This window comes from Bufo gargarizans, chromosome 7, assembly GCF_014858855.1.
Source record: "Bufo gargarizans isolate SCDJY-AF-19 chromosome 7, ASM1485885v1, whole genome shotgun sequence".
NCBI classification, from domain to species: Eukaryota; Metazoa; Chordata; class Amphibia; order Anura; family Bufonidae; genus Bufo; species Bufo gargarizans.
In genome coordinates, this window is record NC_058086.1 from 55430197 (window position 1) to 55446606 (window position 16410).

Below are 16410 nucleotides of genomic sequence, written 5' to 3' on the forward strand. Positions count from 1 at the left end.
AATGTTTGTGTGCATGAGCCCTTATGTTGTCCTCTAACGGGGTCCTGTGTTATCTGTCCCCAAGACGTTATTACAGATCTTAGTTGTAAAGGTGCGGCCTACAAGGATCAGATTTTTTTTTTTTTCCATCATACCCCACATATGAACAGTTGGTCGGAGATCTGAGGAATTTTCAGCACCATTAACTCATCGTCATGTTCGTCAAACCAATTAGACCCGTAATTAGATTTACTGTAAGGCTAGGATTAGCGGCTGTAACATGGACGCCAGAATGCGCCTGAGGGTCAGGCCACACAGTCAGGTTTCCTGATGCAGTTTTGGAAGCCAAAACCAGGAGTGAAATAAAAAGAAAAAGTTGTATCTGTCCTTTCAGGTCTCAAGCACGACCATAATTTCGCCCACATCCGTATGTCCGTCCTGTGGGCCCCCAAAAAAGAAATAGAACATGTCCTATTCTTATCCGTTTTCAGGACAGTAATAGGCATTTGTAATATATTGCAGGACCTGCGGAAGGGGAAATGCAGGATGCAAGCGGCCAGTATCCGTGATTTGCTGGCCGCAAAAACAGTCATGTGCATGAGACCTTATATTTTCTCTTTTTTATGATCCATTACGGATTTTGGCTTCCAAAACTGTATCAGGAAGCCTGACCGTGTGGCCGTGCCCCAAGATAGTGTTTCCCCAACTAGGCAGACAGGATCTATTAACCCATGTGTGATTGATTTCACTATTTTACCTTTTTCATATTTAGGATTAGATCGTCTCATTTCAATTATTGTTAGAGCAAAGAGTATACGTGACGTCATTGCATTCCCTAAATCGTTCCGAGGACATGATCTTATGAGTAATGCGCCGGACGCTGTGTCAGCTGAGGATCTGCAGTCCTATCACATACAGGTCACACCCAAGTGATGAAGCTGGGACCAAGGAAAGTCTGAAACAATGGACACTGGACTGAGATGAATGCTTCCTTGTTAGATTCTCGGACTTCCCAGTTTGCAATGGTGACCGGATTTAGCCCCGAGTATCACATGCATGTCATGTGGAACGTGAAAGAAAAAATCATTCCAAGTGAGGTGCACTTTATAATACTTTTGGGTGTGTCCCGGTGGAAACCTGTTCTAGCAGGATTGCATCATTCTTAGACTACATGCACACGACTGTGCCGTTTTTTGCAAAAAAAACGGAAGCTGTCCGTGTGCCTTCCGCAATTTGCGGAACGAAACGGGCGGCTTATTGTAGAAATGCCTATTCTTGTCCGCAAAACGGACAAGAATAGGACATGTTCTATTTTTTTTTTTTGGGCGGGGCCACGGAACAGAGCAACGGATGCGGATAGCACACGAAGTGCTGTCTGCATCTTTTGCGGCCCCATTGAAGGCGGCCCCAAAATGGCGGCTCGGATGCAGACCCAAACAACGGTCGTGTGCATGAGGCCTTAGACTACTTTCACACTAGCTTTTTTTTTTTTATTGGATCCGTCATTATTGTATTATGTCTTTTATATAGCCATGACGGATCCGTCATGAACACCATTGAAGTCAACGGGGATGGAGCCGTTTTTGATTGATTGTCAGAGAAGACGGATCCATCCCCATTGACTTACATTGCGGATCAGGACGGATCCGTCTTGCTCCGCACCACATCAAGGACAGAAAAACGCTGCTTGCAGCGTTATTCTGTCCGCGATGGGGACACAGCCGAACGGAATGTATTTTGGTGCACTCAGTTTCGTTCAGTTTTGTCCCCATTGACAATGAATGGGGGCAAAACTGAAGTTTTCTTCTGCTATTGAGATCCTATGACGGATCTCAATAGCAGAATTGAGAATGCCAAGTGTAAAAGTAGCCTTGGGCTACTTTCACACTCGCATTTTGGCTTTGTTTGTGAGATCTGTTCAGGGCTCTCAAAAGTGGTCCAAGTTGGATCAGTTTTGCTCTAATGCAGGCATGCTCAACCTGTGGCCCTCCAGCTGTTGCAAAACTACAACTCCCAGCATGCCTGAACAGCCTACAGCTATCAGCCTACAGCAGGGCATTGTGGGAGTTGTAGTTTTACAACAGCTGGAGGGCCGCAGGTTGAGCATGCCTGCTCTAATGCATTCTGAATCCATTCTGCTCTGGAGGCGACACCAAAACGCTGCAGGCAGGTTTTGCTGTCCGCTTGACAAAACTGATCCGTTCTGACACACAATGTAAGTCAATGGGAACGGATCTGTTTTCTATGACACAATAGAAAACGGATCCCTCTCCCATTTGACTTTCAATGGAGTTCAAGACGGATCCATCTTGGCCATGTTACAGATGATACAAACGGATCCATTCATGACGGATGCAGACGGTTGTATTATTGTAACGGATCTGTTTTTGCAGATCTATGACAGATCCGCCCAAAATGCAAGTGTGAAAGTAGCCTTAAAGGTGCTGAATGCCTTGAAGTCAATGCCTGAAGTAAATCTACCTCCATTTTGGAAAACTGGTAGCCTCCTTGCCCAGGCAGGAGGGTTATGTGATTGCTTTACATCCAACCATCTGCTGCCCCCAGAACAAGTAACCAGACAGGAGGCACTGATTAACAGCTTACTTACATAGTGGGGGTGATGTACCGTCAGTGGTGCCTTGATCTGCTACTGGTGTGCACTTATTTCTGATCTTAAAGGTTTGGTTTGTTTTCTTTTAGCTGTATGGTCTACATCCATTGTGTTGCTGCTATAATCAATTTTAGTTTTTTGTTTTTATTAAAGTATATTTATATTTTGTTGCGTTCACCTTTCATGTAGCTTGTGATCTTAAAGGGGTTGCCCAAGTAAATTATTTAATTTTTTTAAGGCAGTGATTGTTTTGAAATACAAAAAAAATTATACTTTCCTACCTGGAACCCTCCATTCAACCCCCATCTTTGCCGTAGCCATGTTTTTGGCTGCAGCAATAACATGTATCCTGCATGTGACTGCCTCAGCTGTATACAACAGGAAGCTATGGCTTGGCTGCATCGGCCATATGCAGTATATGTGCTCGTATACTTGTGTGTTGGAATGTGTGTGTATGTATGTGTGTATATATACCAAATTTTGTTTTTTTAATACATTCACTGTTTTTGTTTTTTCCTCAAACTGATATGGAAAAGTGAAAACTGCTCATTTAATGTGTATTTAAAACTTTAAATACATTAAAGTTTTTCTATTGTTAGAAATGAAAGAAAAATACTTTAAAGGGGTTTTCAATATTGATGACCTATCCTTAGGCTAGGTCATCAATATCAGATTGACGGGGGTCTGACACTTGGCACTGAATGATCAGCTGTTTGAAGAGAAGGCCGCACACTGGGCTGCCTTCCCCTCATTGTTTACCTGCTCGCCATTGACATTGCAGCAGCGAGCAGGTGCAATTACAAGAAGACATCCAATTCACTTCAATGGGACAGCTTGTTCCTATTTAAATGTATAGTACAGAGCCGTCCCAGTGAAATTAATGGGACGGCTTGTAATTACAACTACTTACTGCTGCGATGATGACGGCAAGCAGGTAAACAATGAGGGGATTGATCTTTCCTGAGGATAGGTCGTCAATATTAAAATCCTGAAAAACCCCTTTCCATCTGTGATCTACTTACAGGGGTAAAAGGCCGGTGTTTCACACGCCAGTCTTGGTGGTAAGGGAAAAAAAAATAAAAAATACCCACGAGTGGAAAAATCTAATAAGGCCTCCTGCACACGAATGTGTGTGCCTTGTGGCCCGCAAAGCATGAACACCGACCGTGGGGTGGCGGATCGTGCACCCATTCACTTTAATGGGTCCGCGATCCGGCCGTTCGGCAAAAAGATAGGACATGTTCTATCTTTTTCCGGAATGGAAGTACAGGATGAAACCCCACGGAAGCACTCCGTAGTGCTCCCATAGGGTTCTGCATCTCCAGTTTTGTGGACCCATTCAATTGAATGGGTCCGCATCCGTTATGCACACAGAACGGCAACGGGCAGCACATGTTTGTGTGCAGGAGGCCTAAATTTGTCACATCTTCTGCTGTCTGTGCACCTGAACTGAATTCTACTCCAACCAGGAATTTGAGTAAATATCAGGTGTAATATGCTCCAGTTGGACTGTGGATGTCCTCCCCACTGGTCCAGCTGCTCCCACCCATGCCTTGCCCACTTCTTGTAAAAGTGACGAGGGTATCAGAGAAAGCTAAAAAGTCACACACAAAACACAACTGGAGTTAGGAGGTTGTTAACTCTCCTACTATGTGCGTTGGACCCACTGGAGCACACATTTTGTGATTCGTTGCATGGGAGAGTAAAGTTAAGTTTACCATCTAGAACTAAATCTTACAAGGCGGATTATCCTCCAAGCCATAGAAAAGGCAATAAGACGAGCCCAGCTCTAGCAATGACTGTTTATTATGGATAGTATTGTGAGGGGTTAATAAAATGTCAGGTTGCATACAATACAACACTGTGTCCATGGGCAGAAATCCCACAGACCAATGAGGAAATAAAATTAAAAAAATTGCACTTTTAGGCAGCAATGTGTCAAAACCTTTTGATCCGATACGTAAATCTGCATTTCTATAAACATTTGTATTCTCACGGCAACATATTTTATACATACAAAACACGCACATGAATCAGGCAGCCCAGGCTGAAGCACGTAAACGTTTCCGAGAGGATCACCAGCCGGCTCAAGCCTCAGGGCCCTGGTTTATACTAAAATAATAATACAAGTTCCTTAAAATAAAGTGTAAAAGTGGCAGCAGTCCAAAGTTCAGTCTGAGGGGCCAGAAAGAATCCACGGGAAGGAGGGTAGAGTCTGGCTGGACACACGGCAGGTCCCAGGTCTTCTCTGCTCCGTTTGGTCATCTTGTGCTCTTGTGGGGGTTCTCTCACCTGCTGTTATGTGCTCTCCTTGGGTGCCTGTAGTACTGGGCTGGAGGCCTGGGCTCCCTGTGGAGACTGGGGGGTGGTGGTGGGCTGGCTCCCTGTGGCGGTTTTAATAGAGTTCAGGGTTTTACTAAACCAGGAGTTTTTGGCAGCTTGGATTTCATTGAGCAGTGCTCCTCGCTGGTGCTCCAGCTCCTACAGAGAGAGGAAGAGATCAAAGGTGGCTTCTTAGCAATTTATAAAATAGGTCAACTAGAGATTTACTAATCAAATTGGGGGTTGTTTATCCTCCCCATGCTAAAAAATGGTGTAAAAAAGAAAAATAACACAATTGCATTTTTTGCCCATGCGCCTAAATTACCAAGCAGGTGATTCTACGCCACCCTCAGCAAATTAATTTAAGCTGGTGTACGGTGTGCACATTGTTTTAATTTTAGGTACAACATGGTTCTCTCCATAATGAGAAAGTGAAAACTGAATTTTATAAAATTTTGTCAATTTATGAAAAAGTAAAAACTACACTTTGGCATGAATGTAAGTAGGGATGATCGAATCGACTTCAGATGCTTCATCCCAAGTCTATTCACATACAACTTTGTTTTAATACTGTATGGAGAGCCCTCTGCATACAGCATTAACTATGTTTTATGCAAATTGACTTCGGATGAAGCATCTGAAGTCTATTCGATCATCCCTAGATGCAAGTATTCATGGCAATTGAAATTTAGCTCTGTATTCTCCCGATCAGGGTTTCTCAACTCCGGTCCTCGGGACCCACCTACCGGTCATGTTTTCAGTATTTCCTTAGTATTGGACACTAATTATATCACCTGCTCATGCATCAGGACTTACCAAAGGTATTTATTCTGTGGGATATTCTCAAATCCTGACCGGTAGGTGGGTCTCTAGGACCGGAGTTGAGAAACCCTGCTCTAGATCATCTTTGAGATGCTTCTACACGTTGATTGGACATGACTTGGAAAGACACAGCCCTGTCTATATAAGTTCTCACAGCTGACAATGCATATCAGAGGAAAAAGGAACTGCCTATAGAGCTCAGAGATGGGATTGTATGGGGGCACAGATCTGGAGAAGGGTACAAAAAGGTTTTATGTTATTTTATTGTATATCTAGTTATACAAGTACAGGAAGGCCAACGTTTCTGTCCACCAGGACCTTGATCACAGCCTATGAGCCATAAGACAGGTACAAGTTTGCTGGATGTCAGCATCCCAACACTGATATCCAGCAAACTTGCACCTATCTTATGGCTCACAGGCCGTGATCAAGGTCCTGGTGGACTGAAACGTTGGCCTTGCCTGTACTTGTATAACTGGATATACAGTAAAATAACAAATATAGAATCTGAATTGGGTGCTGTGGTATTTTCTACTGGATTTTTTGTGACTTATGTCGCAGTGCAATACCATTGACTATCATTACCAAAAAATATTGCTGTGTAGCCCTAGCCTTATGGCAGAGCGGCCAGAAAGAAGCTTCTCTGTAAAAGACACACAAGAAGAAGCGAAGAATGGTGGAAAATCCCTGAATCCAGGTGTGCAAACCTTGTGGCATCATCCCCAAGAAGACTGGAGGCTGTAATCACTGCCAAAGGTGCATCAACTAAGTCCTAATTAAAGGGTCTGAAGACTTATGTCAATGCAAGAGTTTAGCTTTTGCTTTTCAGTAATTTAGCAATTAACATTCTTTTACTTTCTCATTATGGGGTACTGAGTATCATATCTACTGGAGGCAAGGCTGGAACTGAATGTGATGGACGATCCCTTTAATATTGTGCTGCTTTACAGCAAATAAAAAAAACGTAGCCTGTGCTAGATGACCCCTCTGCTGTTCTGCTTTATTCCCTAAGGACATCTATTTCAGTCTGCTCAGGACATGCCTACTGGACTCTCATGATGGATGACCCCTTTAATATAGCTCTGCCTTAAACCAAATAAAATGACCCTGGCACTGGGTGATCATCCATTATCTGTACCTGTATTTTACACTTGGCCTCCACAAGCTGCAGTTTGGTCTGTGCCAGCTCCAGCTCCATCTCTCGCAGGTGCTTCATCAGAGAGTCCTTCTCGTCGTCTCCGCTGTCTCCACTGGAGCTCTGTGCTGATCCTTCCTTACTGAAGATCTCGCTGCACTGACTGCAGGACATCACCTTGGCCTGAGGAACCAGCATGGAAAGAAATCATGTTACACGCTGGGATCTAATACACATGTAGAAGCTTCACTGTGTGCACGTGTCCCATACGTGACTGCATCTCACCTTTACAATCTCCAGCTCCTCCCGACTAGCTGCCTGTTGTCTTTCCAGCCGCATGCTCAGCTGAGAGCATATCTATCAGAGAGGAGACGACGAGTGACATTAGTTGGGATGTGGCTCAATACATCAACTTTATTATTGTCAAGGAGAACCTGTTTTGGGATTTAGGACATTTGACGCCAGAATGTAGTTTTAGGGTCCATTCACACGTCTATAGTGCATTGCGGATCTGCAATACACCCGGCCGGCACCCCCATAGAAATGCCTATTCCTGTCCGCAATTGCGGGCAAGAATAGGACATGTTCTATTTTTATTTTTTCCAGAGCTGCGGACCGGAAGATTGGGGCCGCGCTCCAGAAATGCAGAGAGCACATAGTGTGCTCTCTGTATCCATTCAGTCCCCATAGAGCAGATATGGCCAACCTGTGGCTCTCCAGCTGTTGTAAAACTACAACTCCCACCATGCCCTGCTGTAGGAAGTCTGGGCATGTTGGGAGTTGTAGTTTTGCAACCGCTGGAGAGCCTCAGGTTGGCCATGCCTGCCATAGAAAATGAATGGGTCCCCACAATTGCAGAATGGGTGCAGACGTGTGAATGGAGCCTAACACTGGGTCCAATCCCAGTGCCCACTGACAGCATGTGTGGTAGTGAGTGCGCCCCCTGCAGGCAGCCGTAACCGTTATGGTACTGGCTGACACTTACCTGTTTGTACTCTGCTATGATAGCAGTTGTCTTTTTAATTTCTTGTTCTGCCTTTTCTAACTGCTTTCGGAAAACTTCCTTTAGCTGCGGGATGGAAAGAAGACTCGTCTATTAACTGTTCACATGATTTACCGCACAGAATTCCAGCGTCGGCAGAATAGTCACTGGCAATAGTAATATCTGTATTCACAGCATTACTACAGAGGACCTGTCACCATTCCTGACATTCCTGTTTTAATAGCTTCATGCATTCCCCGTGTAATAACCATTCTGGAACATCTAGTCTTATGTCTCTATGTTGTGTCATTCCTTTATTATTTCTACTAGATTTTATGAATAGGGATGAGCGAATCGACTTCGGATGAAACATCCAAAGTTGATTCGCATAAAACTTTGTTCTAATACTGTACGGAACAGGAGCTCTGTACAGTATTAGAATGTATTGGCTCCGATGAGCTGAAGTTATTGACTTCCGAAGTCTCACGAGACTGCGCAATAACTTCATAAATTAATTTGTACTGTAAAAAAAAAACATTTCCCGAACTTGGGTTCGGGAAAATCTTTTTTTTTTTTACAGTAGAAATTGAATTATGAAATTATTATGCAAAGTAATAATTGTGGCTTATAGGAGCCAATACATTCTAATACTGTATGGATCGCTCGCTCCGTACAGTTTTCAAACGAAGTATTATGCGAATCGACTTTGGATGTTTCATCCGAAGTCGATTCGCTCCTCCCTAGTTATGAATGATTTTCTAGCGGTATGCAGTAAGAGTACAGGGTTGGGGGTGTTTCCCCGCACAGTCTGAAAATGGCAGCACTAGTTGGATAGTTTTTTTGCGTTCTGTATACGGTACTATTCATTTCAATGGTTCCGCAAAAAAAAAGTAATGTACTCCGTATGCATTCAGTTTCCGTTTTTCCGTTCCGTTGAAAGATAGAACATGTCCTATTATTGCCCGCAAATCACGTTCCGTGGGTCCATTTAAGTCAATGGGTCCGCAAAAAAACTATGCATCCGTATCAGTTCTGTTTTTTCTGAACCATCTATTGAAAATGTTATGCCCAGCCCAATTTTTGTCTATGCAATTACTGTATACTCTATATGCCATACGGAAAAACAGAACGGAAAAACGGAAACCAAAAAAAGGAACAACGGATCTGTGAAAAACGGACCGCAAAACACTGAAATAGCCATACGGTCGTGTGCAATAGGCCTAAGTCTGTGCAGGTACACTGCCCCAACTGGTTACCACTCCTCTGTACCCTTACTGCAGACTGCTAGCAATTCATTCATAATTTCTAGTAGAAATAATATAGGAATGACACATAGAGCCATAAGAATAGAGGCTCCAGAATTGGTATTACACGGGGGATGCATTAATCTAGTAGAACAGACATGTCAGGAGCTGTAACCGGTCCTCTTTAAAGGAGTATTCCAGTTAGATTAAGTTATCCCCTATCCTGTGGGGAATATCCTATAACTATTAGATTGGTAGGGATCCCATTCACTTCTATGGGAATTCTGGAACTCTGGACGGATATATACTGTATTAGGAAATTAATCAGCACAGAATAAACCTGAAGCATAGGTAAATGTCAAGCCTCTCTACTTGTCATGCTATCGCACATGTCCAGTAGAGCCGTGGCTGTTCTCTGACTGTGACCTCCATCTAATTATAGAGAGCTTTGGAGAAGATTTCTATCCAGTGAAAGGCCAACCATGATCGAGGATTTACAGATTCCCATACGGCTGTCCCTAGGCGACAGGTCTATAGTCACATACATATCTGACGTAGCCCCCTCACCTGTGCGGTTTCTTCCTCCTGTTTGCGCTTTTCCTCCTCGGCTTCGATCAGCCTCTGTTTGGTGAGCAGAAGTTCTTTATTTAACACTTCAGCCTTGTCTTCAGCCTGTCGACCGAAAAATGCAGACGGTTAGACCTAGCGCCATTTTGTATGGTGAAGCAATGCTCATAAAGGACAGTCAAACTGAACCTGTCCGCTCCCGAGGGCAGGAGTAGACAAGGTAAGTGAGCCATGTTATCTGTAAACCCCATGGCCCGGCAAAAATATTCAGAGGAAGTCTTAGTAATGGTAATTGGAAGGATCATCAACTAAAGACTCATGCAAACGACCGCATTTTACAGTCTGCAAAATACGGATACCGTCCATGTGCATGCCGCAATTTTGTTATAGCAATGCTCATTCCTGTCTGCAAAATGGACAAGCTCTGTAATTTGAGGAACGGCTGTACGGATGCGGACAGAACACAGATGGCATCTGTGTGTTGTCCCCTTTTTTTGCGGATCTATATAAATGAATCGCATGCGGACCACCCAAAATACTGTCGTGTGCATGAGGCCTAAGGCTGAGTTCACATCTGCGTTCTGAATTCAGTTTTTCTGTTCCATCATAGAAGCAGAAAAACAACCAAACTGTGACAGATCCATCACAAAATGGATACAGACACATCCTTGACTTATAATGGGACCGCCTGGTTCCGTCACAGTGTCCACTCTTTTACCAGAAAACAATACCGCTGCACACATGCTGCGCTACTTTTTAGGCAAATGTGACAAAATCTGCAATGGAGGCTCGGCAGATATGAACAGGGCCTCTGTCTAACTATACATGGATATCATGGTAGTTTAGCCACAGACAGAAACATTCTGGGATATGAAACACCATGAAGTAGTGACCCGCGCCTTGGTAAATAACATATCGCAAGCCGCCCACATTCCACGAGGGTCTCTGACTTAAAAAACATAACCCGGGTACAGGATTGCTGGTGGCCTGCGGTGAACTGAAATACTACGGTTATAAGATGAAATGTCTCACCTGGTCCAAATCATTGCGCAGAGCGATCTTACTGGTGACCAGTTCATGCGCCAAGTCGTCATTTTCCTGTTCCAGTCTCATGCTGGTCTCCTGGAGCCTCCGATTTTCTCTCTGTGGGTGAACAACAGGCAGACAGGTTACATTTACTACTACTCCTAACCTGTAAAAGGAACGCTATCAAGCAAAGCATCCGTAGTAAAAACAGAGACCAGACCTCATGGACGTGTCTCTGCCCATCTTCCAGCGGCAGCTCTACCTGTTCGGTCACATCTCCCATCTTACTCGTCGGAAAAACAACAGACGAGGACGACGAGAGTTGTAACCGATACGACGCCAATGGTCTCTGAGGGCTGGTCACGACGTAACAACGGGCAAAGCTATACACACATGTGACGGGAGCTGGTCCTGACTGCGCAGCATTCTGTGCAATTCACTGCTGGTCAGGACAAGGCAGGAGGAAGCAACAAGCTAAAGGATTTCACAAGCGGAGGAGCGCCCTGCCTTGGGCAATTTGTGCTTACAACAGACATAAAAGGATAACGAGCACAAGAGCAGGCACACAGCAGCTTTTCCCAAACCCACATGTACTCCTAGACGGCAGACGCCTCATACACCGGACTGTTCCTGGATACACTTGGCAGGACTTCCTCGTATTCATGCAGTGGCTGCTGTTAAACTGCAACTCCCAATATGAACTCCTAGCTGGAACTTGTACTTTTTATAATGGCTGCTGACCGCCAGTCTAGAATTTACTTCTCTGTGCCCTTATGTCACCGGCGCAGGGTATGCTGTCTTCTAGGTGAACTGCTGCTAGATCTGGATCCGGATTCCTGGGCTGGTTAGCAATCACTTGCACTGAAGCCTCCGAATGTCTGTGTGATGGGAAGGTCGGGCTGCTTCCTGCGCTGCTGCTGTGCAGGAAACAGCGCGGCTCTATCTATTGCCTTATTTACCAGAAGTGAGCAGACCACGGTCTTCCTGGAGAAGCCTGTGTCGCTGCACTTATTACAACACAGCAATTCACGTTATAGGGTTAAAAAAAAATGAGCGTATTAGTAAAAAAATAAAAATAAAAACTGTGCGGGCGGAGTCCTTACTTTTAAACACCTTTAGGGTACGGCAACACGGTCAGGTTTCTGCATGCAGTTCTGGAAGCGAAAACCAGGAATGAATAAAAAAAAAAAAAAGGGTAGAAGTATCTGTCCTTTATATTTTCTCCCCTAATACGATCCACTCATGTGGCTTCCAAAACGGCATCAGGGAACCTGAACGCGTGGCGGCTAAGGCACACGGTGCAGATTTAGGTGCAGAAAATCTGCATGAGATCTGCACTATATTGCGTTTTTGGTGCGGTTTTTTTGCTGCAGATTTGATGCGGATTTTCCGCAGATCTCGCTCTTCCATTGAAAAGGGTGAAATCCAAACAAGAAAAACGCAACAATTGACATGCTGCAGATCTGAAAATTCAATTTTCAGGTCAATTTCCGCACTTAAGAAATAAGGCAAGGCGTCCATGAGATTTTTCTAATCTCATACACTTTGCGGGTACTGTATTGCGCTGCGGTTTTTATGCGCAAAATCCGTATCGTGTGTAGCCAACCTTAGTTTACAAAGACGAATGCTATTAACAGCTTAGGCTGCGTTCACATCACAGTTTAGTTTTTCCGTTCTTCTAATCCGTTAAAATAACAGAAAACAAACAAAAAAAGGATCCTGTATATTAAGCCTCGGTTACGCTCAGTTATGCACATTTAGCATTTTAGACGGAAAAAAGCAACGGATCTCAGATGGAATTGGCTAAAACGGATGCAAAATGTGCATAACTGAGCATAACGGATGCTTGAAATACGGGATCGTTTTTTTTTTTTGTTTTCTGTTCTTCTGACGGATCAAAAAAAACGGAAAATGAAACATTGATGTGAACCCAGCCTTAGGGATGGCAGCTGATGGACATCCCGGTTAAGGCTACATGCACACGAATGTATTTTGTTTCCGTGTCTGTTCCGTTTTTTTTTTGCGGATAGGATGCGGGCCCATTCATTTCAATCACAGTGTGCTGTCCGCATCAGTATGTCTATTCCGTAGCCCCACCCAAAAAATAGAACATGTCCTATTCTTGTCTGCTTTAGGCATTGTTACAATGGATCCGCAAAAAAAACGGATGTCATCCGGTTTTTTTTTTGCGGACCGCAAAACATATACGGTCGTGTGCATGTAGCCTAATTCTTTATAACCAGTCATGTGGGACACCAGCCTAAGGTAGTCTTAAGCAAAAGACTAAGTCCTTCTGCACATCAGCTATATGCTCAATGAACATAACGAGAAATTACGTTTTTTTTTTTCTTCCCCGATATCCTTGCAAGTTATGGTCTTAAGGGTTTTATTCTATTGCAAATAAAGCTTATTGAAATCTGCGGTTACAAGCTTAAAACACACCCTGTATGTTACGCAATGCGAAAAAACAAGTGTGACCCGTCATCATTCATCAGCACCAGTTTAAAGGGAGACAATAAAAAATCTGTCACACATACCGCCATCTTCGGCAACAATGGGACAAAACCGATTCCTTTAAGACCAGTGCATGGCTGTGCTGTGGTGCTTGATATGTTAGCAGAACGCTACGGTACACGTTAGAATAATCTAAGACCAAGCAGACCATTCACAATGGATTCCTGGGCGTGTATTTACACTGACTCCATAAAAGTAAAAGGTCACTATGTGAATGCGGGCCAGCCTCACCCTACACTACAAGGTGCAGCCTACGGATAGACTGGTCAGACTGGTGCACGATTGCTTAATGTTCATGTATTCTATATTTGTATCCTCCAGTGACAGATTAGTGAACCCTATAATCTAAAGCCATCTGCACACAACCATATCCGTTTTTTTGCGGTCTGCAAATCGTGGATCGTGTAAAACACGGATACCAGCCGCGGGCCTCTTTTGCGGCCCCATTGAAATGGGTTCTGCTTCCCATCCACAAAAAAAAAGTGGATCTAAACTACAGTCGTGTGCATGAACCCTAACTCTCACTGAGGTCACAGAGAAGTAGGCAGAGGGCTACATCTGTACTGAAGGGGGACCATGAGACTTGGGGTACATAGACACATACATACGGCCGTTTTCAGGACCAAAATCTATGGGTCTATTCAACGGCCAGTGAATAGCTGCTGTCCTATTTTTGCCCGTTATCATGACCAGACGGAACCTATTGAAATCAATGAGCCATGAAAAATCGACAGTGTCATTTTTACATGGCCATTGTGAATATACCCTTAAAGAGGATCCGTCACCAAGCACATAGACTGGTAGCGGTGGTCTTGCAGTTTAAAATGACACCTTCCTCTTCACTGTTGGCGCCACGATTGTTGATAAAATCCTACTTTTATTCCTTTGCTGGCAGGCAATTTAGAGCACCAGGAGGCGGACTTTTTCAGTACGGGCAGCGCTATGTGACGCCTACCGACCTCCCCTTGATTGACAGCGCTAGCCCAAGTCGAAGTAATACTCTAACGCTGTCAATCAAAGGGAAGGGGTGTGTTTAGATGTCGGTAGGCGACGCATAGCGGTGAGGAGGAAGGTATCAATTTACACTGCAGGATCATCCCTACCAGACTGGGTGCTCCAGGATGACTGAGCCTATAATTTATATTCTGTGTTTTTCACGCAGCCCTGGCCCCATAGAAGTGAATGGGGCTTCAGTGAAAAACGCATTAAGTCTGGATGTAGTCGGGGGTGCAATGTGTTTTTCACTGATGGTTGCTAGGAGATGTTGTTTGTAAACCTTCAGTTTTTTTTCCTGCGCGTGAGAAACGCATCAAAACGCATTGCACCCGCGCTGGAAAAAACTGAACAACTGAACACAGTCACAGACAAAACTTGCTTGCAAAATGGTGTGAGTTTCACAGAACGCATCCGGACCAAATCCGTCACGCTTGTGCGAAAGAGGCCTTAGTGTAGCTGAAAAAAACGTGGGACTTGGGATGACACAGTTCTAGATATAGATATCCACGGAAGAGCATTGCACTTATCAGTTACAGGGGTTTTACGAGATTTTATTACTGTATCTGATCGGTGAGGGTCTGACACCGAGACCCCTGCTGCCGGTAAGCTGTTTGAGAAAGTACCGGCACACACAGTAGTGCTGCAGCCATCTCCAGCTTTCCATAGGCCAGTGACGTCACATTCATCTGTCAATTGTCCTAGGAGCAGCTCCACCCCATAGAAATGAATGGACCTGAGCTGCAATACCAAGCACCACCACTACACAATGCACGGCGCTGTGCTTGGTGAGCAGAGAGAAGGCAGGGTGTCAGACCTGATCAGATACTGATGACCTATCCTGAAGATCGTTCATCATTATTAAAATCTCGGAAAACACTTTTACGTTAAAGAGCCAGGACAGGAAGTAGAATACATGGAGTGAATAAAAAAAAAAAAAAAAGTCTAGAAAACCATATGCCTGTTATAATAATAATAATTAAAAAAAAATAATTACAAATTGCTAGCCTATTCTTAGGATAGGCTATCAATATCAGATTGGTGGTGGGGGGAACTAACTCTCAGCACCCCCGTCGATCACTTGTTTGAAGGGGCGGCTTCACTCACTGTTTACCAGACACAGCTCTGTCCAATTGGTAGCCACTGTGCCTCACCTGGCCTCATTGGTGGTGCACCCCTGGTGGCCCCTCCAAACAGCGGATCTGCGGTGGAGCCGAGAGCCAGACCCTCACAGATTAATAACAAACGTCCGCCATTGCAGCAGAGATGCCCATGCGTCAGGAAACGACAGGCTTTTCTTCTTCGGTTGGAAGCATACATGGGCACCTAGCTGGTGGTATCTATGATCTACTATGTTTATTCCTTGTCAATATCAGAAGCCCTGGAAACAGTGACGAGAGGCGTGTGTAAATACACACAATGCGTGTGCACAGCAAGTGTGAAAACTCGGAACCTTGTTTGTATAGAAAACAGAAGCGGATTGTTTATTCTACAGCGGAGGCATGCCCGAAACCAACGGAGGTCACGTATCAGGAGTCTTTCATACACCTGGTGCATCGAGAAGCCTCGTACATTTATCACAAGCTGCAGTCTTCATGGATGATCTGGTCTGTCTACCTGTACCCCTTAGGCTTCATGCACATGGCTAGATCCGTTTTTTGCAGTCTGCAAATCGTGGATGGGCAAAACACGGACCCCGGCCGGGTGCAGGCTGCTGCCATTTTCTTTTTAACTTCAATTAAAATGTCCCATCCCGCAAAACGGACAAGAATAGGACAAGTTCTATCTTTTTATTGTGGGCCATGGAAACGGACAGACGGATGTGGACAGCAGATGCTGTTTGCTCTCTACATCTTTTGCGGCCCCATTGAAATGAATGGGTCTGAATCCGACTCGCAAAAAATGCAGTCCAAACATACGGCTGTGTGCATGAGGCCTTATACTGATACGTATATTATAACATTGGGACGGCATATAGAAGAAAGAAATTGGCACAATGCAGAAAAATAAGGCGCGTGTTACAAGTGCAATATTTTCTGATATACAAAAGCTCAGTGAATATCATTTCGGGGGTCAAAAGCAGGGGCAAGCTGTATGGAAGGCAGCGCGTGTCCTACAGGACTGCGAGGGAAGATAAAGGATCACCTGATGCAAAATAGGTGGGTGCTGGGGTTGGCTGATCTATCAGAGACCATCAGCAGAGGTGTGACACCCT

The 16410-nt window shown here is 44.5% G+C and overlaps 2 protein-coding genes across 7 annotated transcripts in view; one reads left to right on the top strand and one right to left on the bottom strand.

Moving 5' to 3' along the window:
• Positions 1 to 1263, top strand: part of DARS2 (aspartyl-tRNA synthetase 2, mitochondrial) — a 28961-nt gene extending 27698 nt beyond the window's left edge. For both annotated transcript variants that reach the window (XM_044301052.1, XM_044301053.1), the window contains exon 18: positions 752 to 1263. In XM_044301052.1, coding sequence (XP_044156987.1) covers positions 752 to 912 — 161 coding nt within the window. In that variant the 3' untranslated portion in view covers positions 913 to 1263. The remainder of the gene's footprint in view (positions 1 to 751) is intronic.
• Positions 1264 to 4378: 3115 nt separating this feature from the next.
• Positions 4379 to 16410, bottom strand: part of RABGAP1L (RAB GTPase activating protein 1 like) — a 327249-nt gene continuing 315217 nt past the window's right edge. For 3 of the 5 annotated variants that reach the window (XM_044301795.1, XM_044301802.1, XM_044301798.1), the window contains 6 exons: positions 10695 to 10805; positions 9663 to 9767; positions 7855 to 7938; positions 7155 to 7226; positions 6873 to 7052; positions 4379 to 5071 (listed from right to left, as the gene is read on the bottom strand). In XM_044301795.1, the coding sequence (XP_044157730.1) occupies positions 4889 to 5071; positions 6873 to 7052; positions 7155 to 7226; positions 7855 to 7938; positions 9663 to 9767; positions 10695 to 10805 (735 nt within the window). In that variant the 3' untranslated portion in view covers positions 4379 to 4888. The other 2 variants (XM_044301800.1, XM_044301799.1) reach the window with 2 other exon arrangements.